The sequence below is a fragment of the Crocuta crocuta genome, unplaced genomic scaffold (assembly GCF_008692635.1).
Source record: "Crocuta crocuta isolate KB4526 unplaced genomic scaffold, BGI_CrCroc_1.0 scaffold273, whole genome shotgun sequence".
Lineage (NCBI taxonomy): Eukaryota > Metazoa > Chordata > Mammalia > Carnivora > Hyaenidae > Crocuta > Crocuta crocuta.
In genome coordinates, this window is record NW_027529425.1 from 4,440,205 (window position 1) to 4,455,394 (window position 15,190).

A 15,190-nucleotide genomic window follows, 5' to 3' on the forward strand; every position below is an offset into this window, starting at 1 on the left:
ACCATCCACACACTGAACCCCCCCACCCCCCTCCACACACACAGCCCCAGGCTCCCCAACCCAGTCCCAGCGATCTGTGGTTTGGAGACAATACAGGGCACACACAATGCAAATCCACAGCAAAGAGAAATTGCAAATCTCAGAAGAGAAGATAACGGGAGAGGTGCATCAAAAGAAGTGATTTAATTATCAAAGAATAAAGAAGGGCTTTTGGGAGCCTGGAGAGGCCCTAGAATGTGTTTTTTTTTTTTTCGCCCAAATCAAGCCACTTCTGATGGAGCCCTGTAAGGGCAGAGTGAGGCTGGTCCTACTCACTGGCTGGAAATTCCTGAGGGTCCCGACAAAATCAGTTTGCTCTATTTGCTTCTTTTCACCAAGAATTAACGCTCAGTCTCCAACAGCACCCGAGTTGTGTTAAATGTAAGATTAAAATATGAGCCCGAGAGGTGACCAGTTTCTTGAGGGGCCTATCCCAGCGCATGCTGGCGGACAGGTCCCGTGGACCCCTTTGCTGGTCGTCCAGGGCGCCGGAGGCCGCATCCCGGCGAAGCTAAGCTCCCGGTTATAAAAGAGGAGGATGGAAACCCGGGAAATTAGGACCCAGCACTGCTGCGGGTGAGCTGAGGGCTCCAGGTTGCAGCCTGGGGTTCAGGGGGCCGTAGCACTGAAACTGGGCCTGACTGGGTCCGCACACAAAACCACACCAGCTTTTCAGGCCCACTCCTCTGAGGTGGGAGGGGTAGGTAAAGACCACCTAGAGCTTTTAGGGGGCCTCACCTCCATCGCTCACCTGTGCTTTTGTCCAATGGCAAGACTGTGGAGTGGTTTGTGGATGAGAAAAAATGGGAGGACCTCCGAAAACCTGGCTACCCTGTGACATTTATTTTTAATGACTCTATAAATTATTCAATTTCTGGGATGCTAATGGAGCGAAGAGGTTTGGAAGCCAATCAAAGAAACCCCCGTTCCATTTGGAAGCCCTTGAAGTCTGCTTCACGGCCACAGGCTGTGAGGAGAGCTGGGAGCCTTGTGTTACTAAGTGAATTCTACTGCTGGCCACCGCCGCCCTCCCCGCCGCAGGCGACTCCTTCCTGGCTCCGGATGAAAGCTGGGCCTCCCTCTGCGAGCCCATTCTTGGGGACCAGGAAGAGGCCGGTGTGTGCATGCCCGCCGGGGTCCCAGCTGGCTCACCATCCTGCAGTGTGGTGACCGCGTCCGTCTCTGCACTGAAGTCACTGTCCCCAATGTCATTGGTGGCTTTCAGGCGCAGCTTGTAGGAGGTGAAGGGCCTCAGCCTGAAACACAGAAGAAGGCTAAGTCCTGAGCCCTTCCCCTCTGGCCGGAGTGACCCTGCGGCCGGGAGGAAGATGCGCTGGGGGACCAGGGAATGGGTCCTGCCCGGGGGCAGGGGTGGGGGATGCCCTCCGGCCAGCTCTGTCTGTCTGGGACAGATTTCCAGACGGAGGGCACAGACCTTCCTGGCAGATGGGGGGGGCGGGTTGCTTTGGGCTCCTGGGGAAGGAACTACCACCTCCTATAATTAGAGCCTCCCCTGCACAGCAAATCACTGCTCTCTGAGGGCCTTGGAACTCCTTAGGAGGAGCTCATGACCACATCCCTCACACCATTCAGAGCGTGAAGCGGGTGCTCCTAACCACATCCTTGCTCACCCATAAGCGTTCCTTTGTGCAGGCCTGCGCTGGCCAGACCCCCCTCCCCCCCAACCCGTTTATGCAGCTGGACGTGGCAGCAGCGTTGCCCTGGGTAACTGCATGGCAGCCCTGCGGGGCACACACGTGGTGGTTCCCATTTTGGGGAAGAGAAAATAGAGGCCCAGTCCCGATAAAAGTCCATTGCCTGCTGTAAATGGCTGTAAATGGCTGGGTCGAGGTAAGAGGAAGATCTTGTCATGAGGCCACCCCATTCACTGTATCGAAGACCAAGAAAATGACAATGGTCCCTGGGGAGAAATGTCCCCTCCCACCGGCCGGTGAGGATTTACGGTGCACTGCTCGCTGCCACCACTTCTGGACCACCTGCTCTGTCCATCCATCTTCCTTCCGTTCCTTCTTTCCTTCCCCCCACTAAGCAGTTCTGCGCTGATGGGGCTGGTGTGCTGAGCTCGGTATGATGCCCAAGACTAGGACTCTGGACAAATTTCTATGCAGGGGACACCGTCTTCATCTGGTCCCTGGCTGGCCTGCTCCTCTGGATGCCCTTGTATCTGTCTCCCAGACCAGGAAAGCTGAGTGACCCTGGACTCTGCCCCTCCCGTCCCATAGCAGCCTTGCCCTGCTATGGCTGGTCTGAGGTGCAGGCCTGTCTCCCGGCCTCTCTGCACCCTGGTTCCACAGCTGGAGAAGCCATAGCGGGTAACCCTGCTGCGGCCCCAGCTGTCCTGGGAGTGCTTCTAAAATGCCACCCTTAAGAATGATCTTTGCTCCCAGTTTCTGGGGAAAGAAACTCCTTTATTAAGTTAAAATAAATAACTTTCTGTTTTTTGTTCCTAGCTTCTTCCTAGGAGCTATTTTATTGAATTCTGGTGACAACCACATGCTTTTCTCCTGTTTCCTGCCTCACCCACCGGAGGCCCCCACATTTGCATTAGCTTCTCCTTCTCGGATTAGAGGGCAGTGCAGGGTCGGTTGCCGGGAGCGTGCACTCTGGAGCTGAACTGCGTACACTCTAACCTGCCATAACCTTGGGCAGGTCAATATGCTGCAGGAGCGCCCAGGTCACGAGGTGGGTGTGTGGATCATACTCAGGAGAAGCTTGTGGAAGAGACTCTGGCTCCCAGTGCATGCTCACTAAACACGGGCTGTTCTTCCTGTCATTGCTGCTCCCCTGGCACCAGGGCACAAGGCTCCAGGAAGGGCCCATCCCACTGTGCTCTGTGCCCGTCATCTCCTCATCTCCCCAACCACGATCTGTAATTAGCCATTTGCTTCCTTGATGACTGTCTGCTTCCTCTACCTTCAGGACTCTGTGGGGACAGGGACCAAGCTAGCCTCGTTTTCTGCTATGCTCCCAGCACCAGGATCAAGGCCTGGCACCTAGGAGGCGCTTGGTGAACATCTACGAATGAACGAATGAATGAATGAATGGGGATGAAATCGTTATCTCCAGTGTCCTGGGATGGTTGAATGATAGGACATGGTAGACAGCACGATAGCACAGCGTCTGGCACGTGGTAGGTGCACCGGGAATGAACCTTGTCTCTGAATGCAGCGCTTACGTTTATTCAGCAGCTTATATTTAGGACAGATGTCAAACACACCACTCATCCCTTCAGATGCAGGACCTCATTGCTCTCTAACGCTTTGGGAATTCAAGGCCAAGTGCTGAGCTCCTCCCCCCCACCCCAGGGGGGAGCCCAGGGCACAGGGCGGGTGCACAGTACCGGTCTGTCAGCTGTCTGGAAGCATCCACCCGCTTTGCGGTAAATAGGATGGGTGCATGGCCAGCACGAACACGGTTCCCAGCGTCAGGCCTCTTCCCGGGCCCACGTCATTCATGGGACCGATGAGCTATCTCAGGGGCTGCGGGACCTCACCCTCTCCCCCGGGTAGGAGCCCGCAGGGTGCCCTAGAAACAGGCCCAGACAGACTTGGCACACAGAAGAGAGCCCAATGAGAGGTGACAACAGTCACCCTGTCCCCTCTCCCGGTTCCCGGGCTCAGCTGAATCCTCTGCAAGCTCGCCCAGTCCCCCTCACCTCTGCACAGCTGGTCCCTCAGACCACCGGTATGGGACCCTCACCGGCCAAGCTCACAGGAAGCAAGCACGTTTGGAAAGCCAGCCTGTACTGGTCCAGTGTTGTGTTGCCTCCCTCGTGTCTGAGCATGGCTCCATGCCAAAGCGCTCGGCTGGGGGTGGGGGGACGCGGCTTACAGTCCGTGTTCCTCCCACGGACCTGGAGGCAGCGTCTCATGAATACAGGGAGCTCCGGAGATTCATTCATCTGTTTCGGTTGTAATAAGAAAGCACGAGTCCTGAGGATTTTAGAAGCTACCTACCACTGCCTTTCTGTATTTATTTATTCACCTGTAAGGTACTGAAAATATCTATTAAGAACTCGCGATTTGTATCACAGAGAGCAAGGAGTACTGAACCCCTGGATAATATCCTTGGCCAAATTTACCTGACTTCTCACGTGGCTTTATTTTTAAAGAGCACACAGAAGAAGGAGACAAAGAACGCAGTGGACATGGGGCCGGCACACTGACTTTAGCTGAATCCGTGTTGTTTCACACAGGAATCCCCTCTGGCTGTGGTAGTTTGAGTCGGATCCACCATGTCCCCGTGGAGATGTGCAGAGGCATAGCAGGACCTGTCATCACTGGATATACAGCTGTTGCCTGAGCCCCCACCACCTCTGTCCCACCCTAGTGACAACCAGAATGTCCATGTGGCTCTGGACTCACAGACCTTCTCCTCCTGGACTGAACCATGTTCCTGTGGGTGGCCGCCACCCCCCAGGAACCGACGCTCCCTCGGCAAGTCCCTCAGCCCAGTGCCTCCCCTCCTGCTCCAGACCCACGCCCCCTACATGTGGGGACAGCCCCTCGATGCAGATGGTTAAACTTCTCGCTTAGAACTTCTGTGACAACTTTTATATCTTCTGGTCATTAGCAGATTTCATGAACTTGGCAAAAGTGAAACGTCAAAAGAATGTAAAAAAAGGAAGGAAAACGTAGCTATAAGCACACGTGCCATGGGCTGCGCAAACCTCTGCTTTCCTGGGAAGTGGGCCGGTGGCGTGCTTCTGCTGACCGGCGGAGGGGACCCTCTGGGGGCTGATGGCAGTTTCTCCCACAGCAAGTCAAACTGTCTGTCTGGAAACACGGACCCCTCCTCTCCGACGTGAAGTCCCTACACACAGTTGGTCTGTTGGATTTCAGGAGGCTCCACAACAGAAAAGGCCTCCAGATTTTACATCCCCCCTTTTCTTTGGGATGCGCACGCCAAGGGGTGCAGGTGTTTTTATCCCTAAGCACATTCTAATTAAGCTGAGCACCAGGGCGGTTTATGAAGCAAGCTGGGCTCCCTCCCCGCGCTGTAGCCCCTTGACCCTGGGGGTCGTGCTGGGGGCCTCGAGGCTCCGGGAGGCAGTAGGATGCTGTCCTCTGAGGGGCTGAGAGCCGTACCTCTCGGGCTCTGTGGCTGTCGCTCAAAGGGTGAGTGGAGTGTTGGCAGAATTTGGGGCCCAAGGGGGGCTGCTGGGGACTAATGGAGGCACATCTTGGTCTCACAGGGCCGAAAGGGACAGTGAGGTCATCCCTCCATGTCTGTCTTTCACACACGAGGATGTGAGTCTCAGTGAGCTTGCGCGGCAGACCTCCCCAAGGCCCCGGCGCTACCAGACCACTGAGGGCTCGGTGTCGGTGATGACACATGGAGTCTTCACCCACAGCAGACCCTCATGAATGGACGGCCTATGGCCGTGAGCTTGGGGTGTGGGAGCTGCAAGACCCCGAGGCCTGGGTCTCCCCTGCTGAGAAGCTCGCTCGTGACCTGAAGCGTCCCTGCCTCCACTTCCTCATCTGCCAAGGCTTCTGTGTACGTCTGCAGGCCTGCTACGGGCACTGTGTGGGGCTTTGGGAAGGAAAGGACGCTGTCTAGTGTGGGGACAACAGCGGCCCTGATAGTGACTGTAGTGAGGAAGGCCCCACAGGGGTGCTGACGGTCCGGGAGCCTCCAGACCAGCTCACAGAGGTGAGCACCACATGGAGGCCACTCCTGCTTCCTCTTCCTACAGTGAAAAGCGTCATTACAGCTGTAACTGTAGTTTCTTAAACATCTATTTGCCAGCGCGCATATCTGAGCCACCGCTGTCCCTTCTGTGGGGGGCCAGGCGGTGCCTCAGGCCCTGCTGGAAACACCACTTGCATTGGGGGCTGTTCATCCTCTGCTTTCAGACAGATCTGGTGCTTCCTGCATCATGTGATGGGGGTCACGGGGCCACGAATATTTGGGTCCCAGGCGGCTAGAGCTGTATACTGCCTTCTCAGACTGTCACCTGCCCTGAAAGCTGTCTGCAAAGGGGGTGTTAGGTCTGGGATCCACGACAGGGATGCCGGGAGACCCGTGCCACCCGCTTGGGGCTGCTCACGGATGTGCGGTGATGACAGACGCTCAGCACGCAGCCGCCCTATGCCGCCCACCACCACCCCAGCCCATGCTGCCGGGAACTGCGTGCTGCCTGTGGGCCATGCTACAACGCGGAAGGGGAGCGCTGATGAGCTGCCCAAGACCACTCACGTGGCACCAGCACCTGGACAGCTGTGGCCTCACAGTCTCTGCCTTCCCGTGATGCCCCAGTGCTGACCATGTCACCTCGGTCATGGGCTTGCTCCTCCAACCCCTCTCTCTAGACCTTGCTGTTGCTGCATGCTGGAGGCCATGATGGAGCCACGGTCCAGCCCCACGGTGCCCCTGCAGCCTGCACTGTCCCTGGGTGGGGGGTTGGTGAGGGTCCTCTACCCTGGCTGCTTTTCCTTGGCTCAGGTTCGGCCCAGTGCAGGAGCTGAGCCCTGAGGCCTGGCAGAGAGTGCGGGTCAGGACGCCAGGTAGGTGCTGGGGCTGCAGGCTAGAAGGACTCTCCTGACCTCGGCTCTCATCTGTAGAATGGGCACGGCAGTCTCCCCCAGCGTGTGGGTCTGGTGAGAAACGTGTGTGAAATTTCCCAGCATAGTGCCCGGAATGGGGCCGCAGGGGCGCTGAGGACGTGTTGGGTCTGACCAGTGAGCAGCCTGGGAAGCACCATCTCGGCCCCCTCCCCCTTCTCGAGAGGTGCTGGCCCGGCTCCTGGAACCCTCAGAGCTGGAGGGACACATTCCTCCGTGGCCCCCTCGTGGCTGGGCATGAGCTTCATGGAAAGTGACCACAGTTGGGGCCAGGGAAGGAGCACAAGGAAGATGCCAGGTGGGCTCCCTGGACAGGCCTGTCCCCAGAGAAACCCAGGGCTTCTGCAGGGTGGCGTGAGCTGTATGCCCTGGGCCCCACTGTGGGGATGCAGGGCCTGAGGTCACTTCTGAGAAGCCTCACCTAGACGGTTATGTAGCCTTCATCTCCCACCATAGAGGAGGTGTCCTTGCCCCTGACTGTAGAGCGGGTGCCCTCATCCCTCACTGTAGAGAAGGGTGGGATTGTGAGAAAGGTCCCAAACGAGGCCATGGGTGCCAAGAGCTGAGCTGCGGTGGTCAGCGCTGCTCTCCTCCCCACCCCCCCCACCCCCGCATGGCTGGTGGCCCCCTCAATAAATGGATAAAGCTGGGTGTTCATTGTGCAGGGGGGCTGCCCCTCCCAAGCCCCTGATCAGCCATCATGAAAGGATGGCGGGGTGGGAGCCGTCTGCCCTGCTGACTAGGAGACAGAGCACAAAGAGAAGGTATGACTCTCTCCGCCCGTGGCACCTCTTCCCCATACCTCCCCTCCTCCGCCCCTGCTTCTTAGGGGATAAGGTGCAGGGTCACACTTCCAGGCTCATGTCCCCATTATCTGAGCCTCATCCACCCCAGGGCCTGGGCTTGCACAGCACCTGTGCAGGGCGTGGGTAGACGGCCAGACTCGGGCAGAGCCCTAAGTGGGCTCCAGGACGCGGCATCCTGGTCCCTGGTGCAGGGAGCATGCGCTAGGAACAGGGGCGTGAGCAGGGCCCCGCTCCCCAGGAGGGCCCTCCGGGTACCTTTCAACAGCACAGGCTGTGGCCTCGTGGCTGATGGACGAGGAGTAGGTCTGCCACTCTCCCTCGGGCAGCTCTCGCACCTGCACGGTGAAGTAGCGGATGGGGGAGGCCCCATCGCTGCCCGGGACCCACTGGAGCCGGAGGCTGCGGGCAGTCACTTCCGCCTGGGGCACCAGGAGCTCTCTGGGGGGTGCCGGCCGCTCTGCAACCCAAAAAGAACAGAGCAGGGGCACATGAGAGGGTGCTTCTCCAGGAAGGTTCCGTGAGGTCAAGCGTGGGGACTCTGCTGCCCTCCCCTCGAGATCACAGAGCATGGAGATGATTCCGGGATGCGCTGGAGACCCCGGTTTGCTCCTGGAACACAGTGCAGAGACAGACAGAGGTGAGACCACATGTGCCCCTCTATGACCACCTCTGAATGACACCTGGGCTCTTGTGAGCACCTCCAGCCCCGTCTGATCTCCGGCTAAGTGCGTCTGTTGTGTGGAAACCGACCCGAGCCTGACACACCACAGCGTCCAGCTCAGCTCCTCCTTGGCCTGTCACTGATGCCCTGTGCGGTGGTGACAGGGAGTACAGGGCGCACGGGGCCAGGACCGGGCATCAGAGTGTGGATCATTACTGTCCTGGGCCTCTTCGTCCATCGATTCCAAAAGAGCAACTCCACGGAGAGAGGAGTAATTGTTTAATTGTTCATCATGAAGATTATTGATTTGGATGAGAATGCGCGGTGGGTAATAAAGCAGCGACTGACTGCGGGCCCTGCGGCGACGGCCTGGAGTTGCTCTTTGTCGTACCTGGTCAGCAGTCTTCTCTTGGGGCTCGAGCTGGGCTGCCCGGGTCCTTCCCCATCCCGGGCTCCCCACTCCCTGCCCCTGAGGACCAGCCCAGCATACTGGCAATGGCCAATGGCAATGCTCTGCTGGGCCCCCTCTCCCTGAGCCAGAGCCCAGGGGGACTGTGGGTCTGGGAGGAAATCCCCTAAGCTCTGTGGGCCCCAGGCAGGTAGTGCAGGGGGTTGGGGTGCAGGCTGGGGTGTGGGTGAGGCAGGAGGTGTGGGGGTTCAGGGTGCGAGCTGCAGTGAGGCAGGAGGTACTGGGGGGTCGGGGTGTGGGCTGGGGTGAGGCAGGAGGTGCTGGGGGTCAGGGCGCAGGCTGGGGTGAGGCAGGAGGTGCTGGGGGGTCGGGGTGCAGGCTGGGGTGTGGGTGAGGCAGGAGGTGCTGGGGATCAGGGCACGAGCTGGGGTGAGGCAGGAGGTGCTGGGGGGTTGGGGTGCAGGCTGGGGTGTGGGTGAGGCAGGAGGTGCAGGGGGTCAGGGCGCGGGCTAGGATGCAGGCACATGTCTCCCAGCCCCAGCAGCTCCGCTGAGGACCAGGGTTCCTCCTGAAGGGCACCCATCCCCTGAGGGACACCAATCTCCTGAAGGGCACCCATCCCCTGAGGGACACCCATCCCCTGAGGGACACCCATTTCCTGAAAGGCACCTGTCCCCTGAGGGACACCCATCCCCTTAGGGACAGCTATTTCCTGAAGGGCACCCATCCCCTGAGGGACACCCATCTCCTGAGGGACACCTGTCCCCTGAGGGACACCGATCTCCTGAAGGGCACCCATCCCCTGAGGGACACCCATCTCTTGAGGGACACCTGTCCCCTGAGGGACACCCATCTCCTGAAGGGCACCTGTCCCCTGAAGGGTACCCATGTAAATGCTTCCACTTGGATTTAAGTCACATCAGACCTTGAGCAACGCTGTGTCTTTCCCTGTGCCTTAGAAAGTGCTAAGCCCCCTACGGGACTGCATGGATTCTGAGGAAGAAGGCAAGAGCCTTTGGGAGAGGCCCTCAGGGCCTTGGCCACTTCCCAGGCACTGAAAGCGCGGGCACAACAACAGATCCGGACGAGGAGGAGCCTGAGGACCTGGGCCACAGCTGCTGGAGGGGTTCTCCTTGGGCGCGTCCTCTGTCCCGGGGTCCCTGTGCTGGGGGACTCGGTCGGACAGCATTCTGTGCTGACAGCTGGGCCCCAGTGTGTGTGGCCATCTCCTCTGCCTGTTCACGCTCCGGCAGCCCTGGGGACCCCGGGATTTCCGTCCTCCAGTGAACAGTAGAGATGCCTGTCCTCGGAGCATCAGGAGGGGGCGTGCATCTGGCAGAGGCTGCTGCGGCTCTGGGGTGGGCGTTGTCATCTTTGGGGAACTGAGGCTCGGGGTTGAGGGTCAAGTGACTTGTAGAGGGCTGGAGGTTTGACCTTCCCCTCGAAGGTTCGGACCCCCTGGAAGAACTGAAGCCACAGAGCAGTGACACTGCAGACCACTGGCCATCAGAAGGGTCGGCCACGTGCCTGGGCCAAGTGGCCCCATCCTGGGGCAGCCACAGAGCGGCTGCTGGACCTCGGCGGCAGGCTCTCCCACCTTGTGGGGCCTCAGTTTCCCCAGTTGCTTGGCCTCCTTGTGTGGGAATTAGAGAGGGGGTTGGGCGGTGATGCCTCCATGGCAGCCAGAACATGGCGAGGGCTCAGAACGCACCAGCCCTCTGCTTCTCCCCTGTGCAGGTGGCAGACCGGCCCTTTGGACTGGGTTTCAAGCACACTGACTTCAGCTCAGGCCTCCCTCACACCGGCTGCTCTAGATCTTGTCACAAAGTGACCACACAGGTAGTGGTGATACTGGCTCGTGCTCTGAGTGGGGACACTGCCGGCTCGGCACCTGGAGGTCTGATGACCGTACTGCCCCTCAGGGTCTCTGCGCTGCCCCAAGTGCTCCCCAAGACACTGTCGGGTGGACACCAGGGCACAGAGAGGGGAAGAGCTTTGCCTAAGGTCACACAGCTCCAGAGCCTGGTGCTTGGGGCCTCCTGGATGGGAGGGAGGACAGGTCACCTCTCCGAGGCAAGCCGAGTTCCTGTCAGCTGCGTGTTGTCTTCTTTTCCAGGACTTTGGGCCTGGCCCTAACCTCACGACCTGAACTTGCAGCCAGAGCTGCCGGGGTCAGAGGCCCCAAGCGGTGGCCCCAGGGAGGGAGGCTGCTGAGGCAGATTCCCAAGCGAGGCTTGAGGGCAGGGGCTCAGTGACGTGGGAACCTGCAGTGGATTTCTGTGGGAAGAGTCACGTCCACATCTCTGCCCACAGCTGCACTGGGCAAACGACTGGATCCGTCTGGGCCCAGCCTCCTTTTCCACAGAATTGGGGCTTGTGGCGCTTTTGTCCCCAGGCTTGGTGAGGACAAACCAAGATGGCGCTTGGAACAGAGGAGGTGCCTGGGAAGACAGAACTCCCTAGGGCTGCTGGGTAGGAAACGTGCTCACTGGGCACCTGGGCGATGGTTTTGAACATCAGAGACCTAGTGCCTGCTTTTAGGGGATTCAGTACATCCCTGGGCCAGTTACACAACCTCTCTGAGCTGCGTCTCTTTGAAGCTGGGACATTGATGCCTGTCCTGTAGATGTCAGGCTGTGCAGACACACTATGGTACCGTTTCTGGCTGCAGGTGTGGCTCAGCAGATGCCTGATAAATGTGTGGTTCCTACAGCCATCCAGAGCCCAGGAAGCCATGGACCCAGCAAGTTCATGGCCCCTCATGGGATCATCTCTCCCCGCTGGGGCCCCATGACAGATTCGGGCCTCGGGTCTTACCTCTCTTCTCGGTGGTGATGACTGTGGCCTCCAGTGGCTCTCCCCAGCCCTGCCTTGTCTTGGCTGACAGCCTGAAGATGTAGGCCGACTCCGGGGCCAGCTCTGTGGCCGTGAACTGCCTCACCGTGGCGCCCACCTCCACCGTGGTGAATGTATTGGGGCTACTGCTGGCCAGGCGGTAGGCAATCTGGTAGCCTGCAGGCGGGGTGGGAGGGTGCCTGTGAGTCACGCCAGCCCACAGGGACCCCGGCTTCCCGCTACCCCACTATCAGCCATCACCCTGGTTTGTTTCTCCTTACTTCCTTCCTCCCCGGCCAACATCCTACAGGCAGATATGGTGCCCATTGGGAGGGGCACCACAGCCTCCGCAAAGGATAGAGCCCCAAAGCACTAGGCACTGGGCCCCGTGGCCTTCTTCCCCTTTCAGCCCTCTACCACCCATCCCTCCCCTCACAGGGCCAAGTTCCCTGCCTCCTCCTAGAAAGTTCTTTCAAATGTGCCCTTCTCACATTGGTTACTCCTGACTCTTCCTGTCTCTCGCGGATCCCAGCGCTCTGAGTAGGAGCTGGTGCCAATAAGGTTCCCTCTCCTGCCCCCGGCGCCCCTTCTGTGCCCCCCGTGCCCCCTCTACAGGCATCCATGCCCCCTCTGCAGCCCCCTGTGTCCCCTCTGTGCCCCCCCCCACTGCCCCAGAAAGCCCTAGCACCCCCACTCCGCGGGTTGGGGGCACCAATGTACATAACCCCCTCATGTCAGGGAGGCAACGGGGTGCATGTGATCAGTTCAGGGGGCTTCAACGGCTCTGAACGTCTCCTAAAGTTCCTGGTTATCAAGGGATTATGGTTGATCTGATGTTATTAACTATCAAAGTCCCAAGCAGGTTGCGCGGGGACCGCCCCACACGTCTGAAGCAGCAGCACCTCGTCACACCAGGCCCGGACCCAGCGTGCCCCGCCTTCTCTCGGGCACAGACGGCTATGCGTCTGTCTGCACTGGTGAACACCAGAACTGGCCGGCAGGGTGTGGCGCCGTCCACACAGCGACGCCCCCCTGGTGGAGGGGGTAGGCCAGCAGAGCCCAGCCCGAGCCCCACCAGCCCTGCCTTCACTGGCCTCCTGGGGGGGTGGCAAGGCCACAGTGCTTCCACGAGCCTGCCCGCCCCTGTGTGTGAGACACCTTCCTCCTTTGTCTTTCTTCTTGCATCTCCTCTGGCTCCATGGACGATGGAGCTTACCAGCATCTTCTGGGATCCTGTACTCCGTCTTCTGTGCAACCATGTAAAGAGCCTCCCCCTGGCGGCCACATGTGAGGCGGAGGGACAACTCCATGCGATTAGCCAGACAATGCCCCTAGCCCGGGGCCCCTGACTGCTGCTGGTCACCATCATCAGCATGCACACTGGGAGGCACAACACGCCCCACCCTTCCACATGATGGCCCCTCACAGGCCTGGTGTCCGCAGGGCCCGGAGCTCGGGCCCCTGACTGGCTGTCATGCTGTGGCTCTGCCTCCAGTGGTTCCTTCTCCTCGCCATGATGACTGGCTGTCCCCAGCTGCCTCAGGTGGCCTCTGGGCTCTGGCCAGGGCATCCTGCTAGATGCCTGTCCTTTCCCATTCAGGAACTGATGACCAGCAGCCCAGAGAAGTTGAGCGGCTCTTTTCCATGCCCTGCTCCCACCTTTCTTTCCCTTGCCCAGTGTAGGCGGGGAGCCTGGGGTTTGCGTGCCGCGGGAGCCTAGTCCCAGGTCTTCTGAGCCTTCTAGGCCTCATGGGGCTCTCCTGCTGACCTCTGAGCCCTCACCATGGCCACAACAGGTAGCCTATGTGGCCTCACTTGGGCACGAAGCAGTACAGCTCAGAGTGGGTAAGTGGTCTGCCTGAGGCCACACAGCAAGTAACCAGAGGAGCCGGGACTGGAGCCCGAGTCTGCCTGGCTCCAAAGCCAACACGTTTCACTGAGTTATACACTGTTCCTGTGAATAGAAAACCTCCACTCCAACCTTCCAGCAAAGGGAGAGCGTCCTGGCCACTCTAGGCCACGTGTCCCAAGTGCCAGCAGCACACGAGTCTGTCCCCAGGGGACAAGAGCATGTGTCATGTGACGAGCACCTGCTGTGGGAGTGCGAGGCCTGGGCTGCGGGCCAGGCGCTGGGAATTCCATGATGTGTGACTGTGAACAAGCACTATGCCCCCTCTGGATCTCAGTCTGTGAGGCTACATGAGGGGGGGCCAGTCCAGGTTGTGTGTGGTGCACACTTTCTCTGAGCCGAGCATATGGTGGGCGCTGAGCGTGGCCCCCTCTGTCATCCAACAGTCACTGCTTCCTGTGCCCAGACCGTGCGTCTAGGGCCCGCGTCTCTGGTTAGCTGCCTTCTGGCTGGAACTTGTCCTACTGTCCTGGAATTAACATTCATCTTGGAAAACTCCTAGCGTTAAGCTGCTCTTTTTTTGTTTTTTTTTTAATGAAGGAATTAAAATGTTATATTGAAATGTTTTGTCATTACTCTTTGGGTTGGATTACACTCACACGGCTCAGCAATAACCCAGGAGTACAAGGAAGTAGTTTGGAGACAGCCTCCCCATGCCCAGGCCCCAGCCAGCCAGATCCCCTCCGCTGGCTCCTCGGGCATCTTTCTGGTGAGAATCTGAGAGCCCAGAGGCACTCGCGCATCCATGAAGAGACACCCCTGCTCTGCCAATGAGAGTGTGCGCAGTAGGGCAGCATGCATCCCGCGGCACACTGGGCCTTCCTCAGTGGCACCTCTGCGCTTGGCACTTGCTGGCAGACGTCTGGTCCTTCCACAGTTTTATTGTCTGTTTGTGGTTCTCCTAATACTCATGCCTGATGCTCACGATGTTCTCACCCTTGAAGGTCACAATTTCCGCAAGGTCAGTCCCTGGTTCTGCCCACACCCCCGGACCCCGTCCTGTGAACGCTGGTATAGTACCACTGTTGTTCCTCTTCTGGTAGGTGCTTTTAACTCTTCAATACATTCCTATCTCTATTATCTGAGCTATTAACTCTGAACTTCATCTCTTGACCCTTACCCACTGCTTTCAAGTTATATAAATCAGTGCTCTTAGAGCACCTCTCACCTCGATATGTCCCTCTCTGGCTTTTATGAGTCGTGTTATCATTTTTATGCTGTCGGGATGTGCAGCAGAACTACGGGTGAGCAGCGAATGTAGAGCAGCGCATAGGGTAGATCAAAGCTCGGGTGGAAGCCAGGTGCCGTCCCAAGGCAGTGCCATCCACGCGGGGACGCACTCCGTGTACACAGGCTGACGCGAGCCTCAGGTAAGACCGGGGTCAGCAGGGGCCTTGGTGACGGCCCCTTCTCCCACCTGACCACTGGAGGAGAGTCAGCCTGAGCCCCGGGCAAAAAGCACCTGACCAGTCATTAACGTATGCGTGTTCCTCAACGAGAGACAGAACTAAGGAAAGAAAGGTATCTGGCAAAGACAAACTAAACTTTACAATTAAGCACAGAGGCCACGCTGGCAGACACAGACATTACGTACAAGAACATGATCAAATGTAATATTTGTAAAACCTCAAGGAAGAGGTGCGACCTGGTGCCAGTGAGTTCAGCCACTCAAATGCCACGGCGGGTGATGAAGAGATACCAGCCCTCCTCAAAGACACAGAAACTAACTTTGCATTAAAAGCAGGCTTGAGCCCTGTCCAGGTGGACGTGGGATTTCTGCCCATATCCATAGCGGGCAGACCCCTGGCCACGGACATGCATGGCTTGGGACACTCCCCAGGCCCCACTCCCCACTCCCCATACCCCCTGGAGCCCAGGACCATCTGCACCTGCAGCAGTGGCCTTCACTCCACTTGTGACATCTCGGATGTGGGGAGGCCCTGA

At 58.7% G+C, this 15,190-nt stretch overlaps 1 protein-coding gene across 4 annotated transcripts in view; it reads right to left on the minus strand.

Annotated features, from left to right (window-relative positions):
- The window catches only part of SDK1 (sidekick cell adhesion molecule 1), a 518,084-nt gene that overhangs the window by 71,630 nt on the left and 431,264 nt on the right, over positions 1 to 15,190 (minus strand). For all 4 annotated transcript variants that reach the window (XM_077758767.1, XM_077758766.1, XM_077758768.1 and 1 more), the window contains 3 exons: positions 11,320 to 11,514; positions 7,688 to 7,889; positions 1,192 to 1,295 (listed from right to left, as the gene is read on the minus strand). In XM_077758767.1, coding sequence (XP_077614893.1) covers positions 1,192 to 1,295; positions 7,688 to 7,889; positions 11,320 to 11,514 — 501 coding nt within the window. The remainder of the gene's footprint in view (positions 1 to 1,191; positions 1,296 to 7,687; positions 7,890 to 11,319; positions 11,515 to 15,190) is intronic.